Source organism: Suricata suricatta, chromosome 13 (genome assembly GCF_006229205.1).
Source record: "Suricata suricatta isolate VVHF042 chromosome 13, meerkat_22Aug2017_6uvM2_HiC, whole genome shotgun sequence".
Classification (NCBI taxonomy): Eukaryota; Metazoa; Chordata; class Mammalia; order Carnivora; family Herpestidae; genus Suricata; species Suricata suricatta.
The window spans coordinates 5,516,510-5,528,913 of NC_043712.1; the positions used below are offsets into that span (position 1 = coordinate 5,516,510).

At 50.3% G+C, this 12,404-nt stretch overlaps 1 protein-coding gene across 2 annotated transcripts in view; it reads right to left on the minus strand.

Moving 5' to 3' along the window:
• The window catches only part of GPR107 (G protein-coupled receptor 107), a 57,940-nt gene extending 48,508 nt beyond the window's left edge, over positions 1-9,432 (minus strand). For both annotated transcript variants that reach the window (XM_029921002.1, XM_029921001.1), the window contains exon 1: positions 9,088-9,432. In XM_029921002.1, coding sequence (XP_029776862.1) covers positions 9,088-9,228 — 141 coding nt within the window. In that variant the 5' untranslated portion in view covers positions 9,229-9,432. The remainder of the gene's footprint in view (positions 1-9,087) is intronic.
• Between the last annotated feature and the right edge of the window lie 2,972 nt (positions 9,433-12,404).

Here is a 12,404-nt window from a genome sequence, read left to right on the forward strand (position 1 = left end):
GTCTGTAACTTGCATTTTCAGACGACACTGCAGCTTTGAGGACCGGCCCGTGCTGACACATTACTGCGCCCCGGGCCCCCCTCTACCTGCCTGCATTTCACCACACGCACACCACCACACAGACCGTTCTGGCCCTTCAGTGGTGCGGGAGGGATATGCACGCAGTCGGAACCATGCTCCGAACTCTGGATTTGGCCCCTTTCCCGGGCTAGCGGTGTGCGCGACCCTCTCAAAGGATGCCAGGCGGTGGCCGCTGCTCTCGGCTGCCCTGCGGTCACAAGGGAAACCACCCCCACACGGACCACTGTCCTGTCTGTCGCTCTCAGCACAGGATTCAGTACATGACACGGACATCGGCACTTCAGTACGAAACGGGCCCGGTGCAGGTGGCTCTGCCCGGATCCAGACCCTGGCGATCAGCAGGGCAGGCGCGTCACGGCGGTTTCAACTTACAGCCGGTTCATCGGGACACAGCTCGACTCTACGTCCGGGAGGATCTGTATATCCGTCCCCCATCCATGCACATTCCGGCAACTTCCAACCTGCTACCACCACAACGCCGGCACGAACGTCCCTGCGTGCGCCCTCTTCCGCGTATTTGTGCAGAGATCGAGAGCACGCACGTGGCACGTGCACCTAGGTGTGCGAATCCTGGGACGCAGAACGTGCACATGTTCGGTTTACTAGGAACTGGGTCTCTGAGCGCTTCCTCCTCCCGTCCTCACCGAGCCGCGGCGGCAGACATTCCGCTTTGCCCAGGCTGGGGGGAAGTCCACGCTGACGTTAAATCAGCTCATTTCCTGATACCTCATGAATTTGAGCATCTAAATTTCTTCACGTTTGCCTTTGAGTGAGGGGCAGAGAGGGAGGGAGGGGGGGACACAGAATCTAAAACAGGAGCCTCTTTCAGATTGTTTCCCCCCCGCCCCTCCCCCTTACGCTCTCTTTCTCTCTCTCAAAAACAAATAAACATTAAAAAATACTCATAATCCCTAGAGAAAACTACTATTTTGGTGTACTTTCTCCTTTTTTCCTGCCTTTACCAATAGCTGTTTTGCACGGACCACCTCGTGCTTCTGACTAAACATCAGAAGGTAACAAGCGCTCCGCTTTAACTTCCTCAACAACTTCCGCTGAGTCCTGGTCACGTACAGAGCAAGCAGCACGATGATGCTTCCTTATCAGCTGTGCTCATAACTGAACTTGAGTAAGTGCGGGAACACTTAACTGAGGCCAGCTCAAGGTCACCTACCCGGCCACCGCATTTTAAACAGCTCACCAGCTAGCAGCCCACAGACTGTATGGGCCCATAAATGTGCTCTATTTGGCTAAAATGGTGTTTTGTTGTTGTTGTTGTTGTTTTTAATTTCAATTAGTTGCTGGCTAATTTCACATAAAGGGTGAAATTTCTGGCTTTTCTTGGTGGCAGGGAGAGAAAAACCACAAGATCCACTAGGTCTAGGCCACATTCCAATGCAGCCAAAGCAGAGAGGCAGGAGCGGCCTGCAGGAGAAACCTGTGTCCCCTCCCGGCCAAGGCCGGCCGGCTCCCCGGGGTCTCCTGGGGCCAGCCCGCTCCCGGCACCTACCTGGCTTCTAACAGCGTCTAAGTTTGTGACCTCAGATTAAAACAAACGTCACGTCTCCACGGTAAGCCAAAGTGCCTTTCAGCAAAAGGCACCCACCAACAGTTTCTCTACAACAGAGAAAACCAAGCATAATACCGTCTCCCATTCCCTGCCTGCCTACGGTGAGCTGGGAGACGTTCCCGTAAGAAGCTTACTATTCACATTCTTGGCTCACTGTATTTAAACAGCAACTCTCAAAAGGAATGAGGTCAAAGTTACTTAAAGAAGCAAAAATCTGACAGCTAAGCATACGCGAGAGAAAAACTACAAAAAGCTGAAAGGAAATGCAAAACACAGAAACGTGGGGCCCTGACAATCAGGGCTAGCCTTGGTGACAGTCACCGAGGGCTCTCTCCCAGTGCAAGCGGGAGGTCGGGAGGAGCCCTGGTCTCGGGTTCAAATTCTGTCCCCTCCACTTACGCAACCCGAGTTCTGTTTTCCTAACTTGCAAAGCAGGGATGGTAACATCTCAAGGGCTGCTGTGAGGAGTCACTGACTAAAACCATCCAGCATCTAGCCCAGTCTTCAGCTTACAGGGGACGACGCTGCAGCAAGGAGCCGCTGCCACCACGTAAAGCGGGTTCTGCGGGACACCTCCTTTCCAAGTGAGCCCAGAACATCTGTCCCTGGACCAGCGGGGTCAACCGTCTTGTGTACACAGCAGCCTCGGATACTAGAGTCCCGAGGCACACTTAACAGGATGGGACCGGGCGGCTCAGGGCGTGCTCTCCCAGTTCGTGGGTTCGAGCCCCGCATCGGGCTCTGTGCTGACAGCTCAGAGCCTGGAACTGACTTCAGAGTCTGTGTCTCCCTCTGCCCCTGCCCCACTCGCTCTGTCGCCTCTCAAAAATAAACATTAAAAACAAACAAACAGAATGAAACCATTTAAAGCATATGCTGAAGGGAGGAGTCTCTCTAACGGAAACGGCCAGGGACGAGTGTTCAAACAACCTTCGCGCGCTGCAGCCCACCCCACTTCCCGTGCATCAACGCAGGCAGGAGAAGCATGAAAAATGAAGACGACCGGTAGGTCCATATGTTCGCAGCATCCAGGCCCAAACAAAACGGACACCCGCTGCCTCCTGGCCTCGCCAACGAACCTGAGAAGAGCGTGTGCTCAAGCCCGACAACGGGGCTTCCCTCTGCTGGTCTAAGAGGAGGAAAAGGAGGAATCCGGCGATGCAAATGGGCAATCACACAGGAAGTGCCCTTCACATCCAGCCGGACAACCATGCCCCCAAACGGAGTCCTTCCGCCACGGACGGAGCGGGAGGGTGAGAACACGTGCTTACAGTCTGAGGATAAATACGCATGTTGCTCCCAACTGCGAAGTCCCACGGACAGTATTATCTCATCTTCCTCCTGCAGCCTGCTAGGCGGTGGCCCCAGTGTCCACCCTCCTGGCCTCTGTGAGCAGCTGGGGGGTCACCTCCTCCTTCGCCTCCACATGCGCCCAGCATTCACCTTCTCCACAGCCTGCGGTCTGTCCCCTCCCCTCCCACCTCCCCACAGCGCCCTATTTCTGGCCCTAATCTTGCACGCAGACCCCTATCCTGCCTCTAGTCCTACCCCCCCCTCCCCCCGTGCCCAGAGAAACCTACCTAAAATGTAAATTCGGTCACTCCCAACCTACAAAAACCTCAGTGGCTCCCTGAATGCTAGACAGGGCCTCAAACGCCCTCGCGTGCCAGAAAGGCCGGTCTCTACTCGTTTCTGCCCTGCGCTTCACTCCTTACACACCGACACCGTGAACAACGGACCACCTCTTGCCACCTGGCTCGTGAGGCCGTCTGCTCTGACTGGACTATCTACCCCTTTCCACGTGCTTCTCCTGGCCACTTCCTTTTCCTAACATGTAAACTCTTGAGGTTCAACTCAGACGCTGCCTCTTACAGGAACCTTCCCTGGCTTACGCTTGGAGAAAAGGTTCAGGACTCTGTGCTCCCACAGTCTGTGAGCAGAACTGCTGACGCCACAGTGCTGGATCCAAACTACCTGTTTCTGGGGGCGCCTGGCCGGCTCATCCGGTAGAGCGCGCGACGACTCTTGATATCAGAATCCTGAGTTTGAGCCCCACGTCGGTCGTGCTCAGAGTTTACTTAAAACAAAACAAAACAACCCAAAACAGTAACTACGCATTTCTGTGCTGGTCTCATTTTTGCATTTCTAGTGCCGAGCACATAGCAGGCAATTAATAAATGTTGACTGAATGAACTACTACTTAGTTCAGTCTGCCACTCAGTGCTATGTTTCACAGCAATTATGCTCAGGCCTTATAACTATCCCACGAGAGAATGAGCATCCTCTGTGTTTTACAGAGGAGGGAACCGAAGATCAGAGCGGCGTGCGAACACCGATCCTCCTGAGCTTTCTCTTCCGTGCGCGCTTGAACCCCCGTCCGCCCACCCCCGCCCCGTTCGCCCTGGCATTTTATCATTCACCTCCCAGCTCTCGGCTTTAATGTCCCTTTATCACGGACCTGTTCCCTTATGCCAAAAACCAGGGCAGGTTCCTGCTTGCACAAAGTAAAACGCACGCGGCTAGCACAGCCTCCGGGCCCCTGGGGCTCATCACCTTCCCCTCTGTCTCCTGCTCTTCCCGACACTCTGCTCCCGCCACCCAGGCCTCCCCCTCGGAGTTCCCAAAGACCAACGAAAACGACGACCATCCTGTTCGGGACCTTGGCACCTCCTGTTTCCTCTGCCTGCAATTCTTTCCCCTAGACACTCAAGTGCTTGGCTCATTCCCTAAGTTTCTGCTCAAATGTCACCTCTTCGGAGAGGCCCTCCCGGACAACCCGCCTAGAGTAGCTTCCAGCTCCATTACTCTTTTCCCCGACGCTGCTTTATTTTCTTCCCGATTCATCCCAATCTCAGACTACTTGTGCATTCACGTGTTCCAGAACTTACTGTCCATGACTACTAGAGCTCCATGTGGGTGGGTAAGGGCTTGGCCCTGTGCACTGACACGGCCTGTGTTTAGGGCAGTGCCTGCCCACATGTCACAGAAACCTGATGAGTATCTGCTGAAGGAGTCAGAGAGCAGAAGGCATTCGTAGCAAAGTCACCCAGTGAGCTTACAATCACACATTTTCGTCGATGAGTATATATACATATACATAACAAATATATATACACACGTAGGTTTTAAGTCAAAACAAAATGTGGCAGGTACATATTCTTTTTTTGTGCAAAAAAAATGAAAGGCTTCTGCTTTACCCTACCTTCTCACTTAGCACCTTCTGATCTAAGCACCTTCTGATCTTAGCGCTTCGTGGAAGTCAGGGCTCCAACTGAGCTCTGTCCAGTCCGAAGTCATACTGCTCCATTATCAACAACAGCCAAATTACGGAAAGGGCCCAAATGTCCACCAACCGATCAATGGATAAAGACAGACAGACACACAACACACAGGAATACCACTCAGCCGTCAAAAACCCGAAATCTTACCATTTGCAACTACGTGGATGGAGCTAGAGAGTATATTATGTTAAGCGAAATAAGTCAGGGAAAGACAAACCGGGGGCTGACGGAGGGCGACGGCCAGGGGACGGGCTGAAAGGGTGACGGGTATTAAAGAGGGCACCTGTGACGGGCGCCAGGTGTTCTATGTAAGGAATCACTCAACTCGATGCCTGAGACCAATATTACACTAGAGGTTGGCTAACTCAAATTCGAATAAAAATTAAAAAAGAAAAGCCACAGTCACGTTGTTTCCTGCACTATATCAAACAGCTGGAATAAAGTTCTGATTCATGATTATGATTTATAATTTGTGGATAGTCATCATGAAAGTAAACACTCAACCCAAGAAACGTCCAAATTAAATAAAAGCTTTTGCCGGAGGCTTTCCGGTCGCCGCCTGGAAGCTCGTTACCAGTCATCAACGTAGTTTGCATTTGTAAACGTAAGTCCACAGCGTAAAAACTACATTCAGGCAGCCTCTGACATAAAACTCAGATTATTCTTTTCTATCTCATTAGTACAAATTAGAAAATGACTATTAAAATAACATCAGTGGTCATTTAAATATACCATGTGTTCAAAGTTAGGAGTCGGGGGCGCCTGGGGGGCTCAGTCAGTTGAGCGTCCGGCTTCGGCTCAGGTCATGATCTCACGGTTCATGGGTTCAAGACCCACGTCAGGCTCTGTGCTGACGGCTCAGAGCCGGGAGCCTGTTTCCTATTCTGTGTCTCCCTCTCTCTCTGCCCCTCCACTGCTCAAATCCTGTCTCTCTCAAAAATAAACATTAAAAAGAAATTCAAAGTTAGGAGTCAGAAAATGAACGTTTAGTGAACAAATGAATGGAAACCACCCATCACCCAGAAAAAGCAAAGTTTATTCAGTATCTTAAGTTTACGAAGTTGAGAAGTATTAAAATACTTGAGAAAAATTTCCATCCACACAGAAGAAGTCAATCCTACAGCTCAGAATATGGAAGACTGTATGTTTTCTGTGCTGGTCTGAAACTTCCACGCCTGGGTGGCACGGGGGTAGGGATCATGCCTAACACATGTGATGCCTCAATGTTTCCTGAGCATTCACGCGTCTGAGGAATAACACTTGTCTGCATCTTTTCCTTTGGCTTGTGGACCATATTTAAGAAATACAAGATCGACTATACAATAAAACACGTAATGTAATCACTACAGTCCTGTCCTTTGACACCAAACAACGTAAAGATCAAATGCCACACTGCTACGGTCTGAATGTGTGTGTTCCCCCAAAATGTGCACGCTGAAATCCTGATTCCCAAAGAGAATGGTATTAGGAGGGAGGTACTTATGTCATGAGGGCTGAGCCTTCACGAACGGGATCAGTGTTCCCGTGAGAGAGACGCCACAGACATCCCTCACCCTGCCACCGTCAGGGGCACACCGAGCACACACCAGCTGGTAACCGGGAACAGGGCCTGCACCAAAGTGAGCACCTTGATCTTGGACTCCTCAGCCTCCAGATCTGTGAGAAATAAATGTATGTTGTTTACAAGCCGCCGGGTGTGTGGGATTCTGTTACAGCAGCCTGAAAAGACTGAGACACTCACGAACACAGAGATGTAGGCACTGACTGGGCATCAAGGGGGCAAACGCGACAGAAAGAGAATCAGACACTACGCCTCCCAGGGGAAGAACACAGCACTGACTGTGAAGTGGTCCTGCCCAAAGAACCGAACCTGAACATGATCAAGTCTTCACATCCAACCAACAGTTTAAGGATGGATGAACACTGCCTGGCTCAGTCGGTAGAGTAGGAGACTCTTGGTGTCGGGGGTCACGAGTTCAAGCCCCAGGTTTTGCCTACGGAAGGGAGGGAGGGAGGGAGGGAGGGAGGGAGTGAGTGACGGAGGCACCTGGATGGCTTAGTCAGCTGAGCATCTGGCTCTGGATTTCAGCTCAGGTCATGATCCCAGGGTCACAGGCTCCAGTCCTGTGTCAGGCTCCACACTGAGCATGGAGCCTGCTTAAGATTCTCTCTCTCGCCTTCTGCACCCCTCCTCATAAACAAACAAACAATTTGAAAAAGAACAAAAAGTGTAGTATGGGACAAGAAAAGTGAATAAAAAATGAAAGGACTCATTTCTAATCAAAAAAAAAAAGAATGTCAAGAGAGAAGTAATGCGTATGGGGGGTGAGGACAGAAGTAGCCACCGGTTAATGGTTACTGAGGCTGGGTGACGGGGACATGGGAGTTCATTCCGACTGCTATTGATGTCTGTTTGAAATTCTCCATGATAAAAAGTTTTTAAATAGATCAGTGCATATCTATGATACTCAGTGACTTCTTCATGTTATTCTTGCCACACTAGGTCTATATCCTGATCAAGTCCCCTATTTCACCCAGGCTCAAGCAAAACAAGACAATTTCACGGGGCTGCTCTGACAGGCTCTCTTCAGGTGATTTCTGTTTCCTTGGAAGAAGTCAGAATATTTGTTTAAAGAGAAAAGAAACCGCTGCAGTATTGTTATAGAATAACTAACACACTACTTGTGAATCACGTGCATGGATGGAAAACATTTAGTGCAACAGGAAGAAATCTATCACCAGAATCACACCAATTCGGTTTGCTTCTACCACTGAGCTTAGTGTATGTTTTCATCCATCCGAACACCGTCAGTATTTACCCCCAAAGATGTCGACCACCTGGCATTTTAATTCTAGAAACATACAGAGAGCACTGAATCGGGAGCTAAGAGGCATGGTCCAGTGTGCCCAGTGCTAGCTCTGTCTCTAATTTATAATCTACCGGAACTCAGTTACGCCACTTATTCTAACACTAAGGATTCTAAACTATAAAGTGAAAGATTTCTGAAGATCTGGAGTCAGAGTCATAAGCCTGAGGACTAGGGCCTATGGATAATCATCAGCAGGCTTCGAAAGCCCCAGAAATTCCGCAAGAATGCTTTGTCTACATCTCTACTTGCACTTTTCTGGAGAGCGTCTATAGTTTTCAACAAATTCTCAAAAGGAGCCAAGACTCACCTATTTTCCCTGCACTTAAGAACCATTTTAATCAGGATGACTTTTAGTGAACAAACAGCAAAAGCTGAGAACTCAAAATATGGTGCATGGGTCTGGTCAGCCATTTTAATCTGGATTCTATCCTCTTCAGACTCTACCTTCACAAAATACAACGCTTCGTGGGTTTAAAGTCATGTGTTTCTATAAGACAAACTTCTTAGAAAACTGTACTTGTGGAAACAACGTATAAGGCTTTGGATCGGAACGATTTCCTTTTCTACTCCCCAGATTTACTAAACCGCTGAACCGCCTGGAGGCACGTTTTAGCCTCAGCTGACGGTTAGCTGTGAGTTATAAAGAACGATCCAAGAGATCATTCGAGGCCTGTCATAAGTTTCTTCCCTAGACTGACAATGACAGCGGGGGGGGGGGGGGCGGGGCCCTCTAATTAGAAACGCATTTTTAGTGCTGGTCGTGTAGTTCAAGCAAGATTTGGAATGCCTTTACGAGACAGAGAGAGAGAGACATGAAATTCCTCCTCCTGGAGACTCCCGATTTCATCAGTCCAGACAGCGCCCGGAGCCAAACCGGGAAACTGAGGCTAGAGCTTCGCGTACCTTCAAGGGGCCCAAGAGGATGGAAGAGTGCACACGGCGGACACGTGAATTGGGGATAAAAGTTGGAGAGCGGGTGGCTACCGGCCAGGAAGCCAGGGAAGTCGGCAGGGGCGGCCTCCCGAGTCCTTGGGGTTACTCCGCAGTTCAGCCCCTTCCTCTCTGTGGCTCAGCTCGAACCTTCCCGCCCCTTCCAGACGGTCCGAGGACCCCCGCCATTTCCACAGTTGCCAACAGAACCCCCCCCTCGGAGAGAGGCCGCGCCCGGGGCAAGGAAGGGCGGTGGCAGTCCTCAGGGGCTCCCCACCACCGGGGGCCAAAGTTGCCCCCAGCCCGGGAGCGCGGCCTCGGCCTCGGCCTCCGCCCCCCCTGCCCGGCCCGGCCTTACCTTGAGCGCCAGGTGGTGGACGCGGCCCAGGCCGGGCTGAGCCAGCAGCGGCAGCAGCGGCAGCAGCGGCAGCAGCCGGAGGCCCGCGACCCGCGGAGGACAGCAGGAGCCCGAGGGGCCGACGGGCGCCGGGGCGGCCATGTTTGTTCCAGCATCACCAGCCGCTTCCTCTCCCGCCCACTTCCGGGGGCAAAGGGCGGCGGCCCCCGGAAGTGCCTGGGAGAGGGGCTCGGAGGCCGGCGGCGGGGTGCTCGAGGGCCTTTCCCTGGAAGCGCGCGGCCGGGGAGGTCGCCGAGGGGCCGCGAGGGGCCACTTTGGGGCGGGTCAGTTGGTCTTTCCTGTGCCGACTTTCGGTTCAGCTGGAAGAGGTGGAGTTCCGCTCGCCCCGTTGAGAAATCTGGGGCGGTTGCCCTGGCAACAGTCCCGGACCGGAAGCCCACGCCAGCCGTCCGGGGGCCGCACCTCCGCCCCGCGGAGTTTTGAAAGCGGCCTGGGGCCTGCGGGACCGCGACGGCGGAGGGATCCGGGTTCTCTGCGGCCGGGAAGTGTTACCCTGCCGCTCAGCACCGTTGCCCCGCCGACGGTCGGACTGGGTCCGGGAGCGGCGTGGACTCGGTGGAAAATACCAAGTTCCTGGCTTGTCACGGGTCCCTTGGTTTTTTTGAGAGGCACCTCACACTAAAGTTGCAGAGGGAATGTTTGCAGTAATACGATTTATTGAGCCCTTCTCAGGTGCTTAGGCCTTTTCTGTGCTTTATCGCATTGAATCCCGGGAGCAGTGTGGTGAGGTAGGAGGTAGGTATGATCGTTATCCCCACTTCACAGGTAAGCAAACTGAGGCTCTGAGAAACTTAAGTCGTTTGTTCCAGGTGGAGCCGGGAAGCACATGGAAACTTTCAAGTACTGTGTAACACTGCCTCCTGCTATTTCACCCGGCCTCTAGAGTGTGAGTCTCACCGGTTTTCTCTGAATTCCGTGCGGAAACTTTCTTTGCTTCTAATCTGTAGGATTTATAGGGAGATCTTCAATAGAGAATTAAGTAGTTGGTTCCCTCTCTCACCATTTTTTATCAAGAGGTTATCGAGGAACGGGGAGCCTGGGTGGCTCAGTCGGTTAGCGCCCGACTTCGGCGCAGGTCGTGAGTTCAAGCCCCGAGTAGAGCTCTGTGCTGACAACTCGGGGCCTGGAGCCTGCTTCCGATTCTGAGTCTCCGTCTCTCTCTCTCTCTCTGCTCCTCCCCAACTTGCACTCTGTCTGCCTCTCTCAAAAAAATAATTAATAAACATTAAAAAATAAAAGTTATAGAGGAACATGCTTATGAAAATTGACAATAGACTAGCCACGTTTATTTAGTTTTTAGATTCGTTTGTAGCTTGCCGTACAAGTCATGCATGCAATTTGTGTGAAATCATTTAAGTAAAAGAGAAAGGAAAAACCACCAGGAACCCCACTGTGGAGTGGTTATCAGTATACTAGTGTATTTTATGACAACCCGATTTTTAAGGTTTTAACTGGAAGTAGGAACTGAAAATTAATGTGATCTGTTTTAATGGGCTGTGTTCAGTTAAAAAAAAAAATCAGGGGCGCCTGGGTGGCTCAGTCAGTTGAGCATCTGACTTCAGTTCAGGTCATGGTCTTGCAGTTGGTGAGTTCGAGCCCCGCATCAAGCTCTGTGCTGACGGCTCAGCGCCTGGAGCCTGCTTCGGATTCTGTGTCTCCCTCTGTCTCTGCCCCTCCCCTGCTCACACTCTGTCTCTCAAAAATAAACATTAAAAAATATGTATCAGTTGGTAAAATAGACTAGGAGGAGGGATGAAGGGGGTGGGAGAAAGGGAAAGTCCTAGGTTTTTTCTAGCTGTGTGCAATTTTGGTAAAATCATGAATCTGGATTCCTCCCTTGAATGAACATCCGGTACAAATTCTGTCACATTCTCTGTGAGGACGAAAGTAGGACACGAAGGTGGGGCCAGGAAGATAGAGGCGCTGCTTACCAGTTGGCGAAGCATATCTCTTTCTCCAACCTCTGATCTTCGGCCATCTGTTACAAATATGTCATCTTACATCTTTTGAACAGAATTTTTATCTTACTATCCCGTTTTACAGATAAAGAAACTGGGCACAAGAAACTATTTTGCAAATCCGCACAGGGAAATAACAATAGGTACATTTATTTACCGAGTGATTAAATTTGTCAAATTTTGCTCAGTACTTTATATATGCATTGTCTCATTTAACATCACAAAAACCTTATAAGGTATATATTTTGGTTCCTTTTTAAAAAGACAAGACTGGGTTAAATTATTTTGTTCAAAGGCCTCTCCTCATTCATAAATAACCCGGATGGAACTCTCATTCAGGACCCAACCACATGGTTCTAGCACTGCACCATACGTGGTTTTCTAATTATTATCGTTTTAATATTTCAAAAGATTAAAAAGCCCAGAGTATGAGTAACCGATGTGTTATCAAATGAAATGCCAGAAAAATGTTCAGAAAGTATTTTAAAAATCAGCAAGATCAAAGAACATAGTAAGAATATAAAATAAATGATACTTTCTTTTTGGTCTCCAGAGGAGACTTCAGAGACGGCTGAGTCTCATGTCAGTATGAAACAAGCCATTCAAGAAAAAGGTGATCTGTAATTGCAGTTTCACTTTTAAAGGCAGCCTGCCATGCGAGCATGAGCCGGGGAGGGAGGGAGAGAGAGAGGGAGACACAGAACCCAAAGCAGGCTCCAGGCTCTGAGCTAGCTGTCATCACAGAGCCCGACGCGGGGCTCGAACTTCCCAACCATGAGATCATGACCTGAACTGGTCAACGGACTGAGCCACCCAGGCACCCCTGGTTTTTATACTTTTTAATGTGAGGTACCATATTTGAGTCTGTGGTTTTCAGTTTGAACATACTAACAGTCTTCTAAAAACGGAATGATCAGGGAGAGCCTTAATTTCATTCAATGATATAATAGTCGTGAAACATGCAAACGGTTTATAAAAAGAAAGCTTTTGGGTTTTTTTAGTTTCTGAGGAACAATTTTATAAGGGCTTAAAGCTAGGTTCTTACTCCTTGCCTCTTTCACCTCGGGAATTCTTTTTTTTTTTTTAATGTTTTATTTATTTTTGAGACAGAAAGAGACAGAGCATGAGCAGGGAGGGGCAGAGAGAGAGGGAGACACAGAGTCTGAAGACAGGCTCCAGGCTCTGAGCTAGCTGTCAGCACAGAGCCCGACGCGGGGCTTGAACCCATGAATGTGAGATCGTGACCAGAGCTGAAGTCGGAGGCTTAACCGACTGAGCCACCCAGATGCCCCCCCCCCC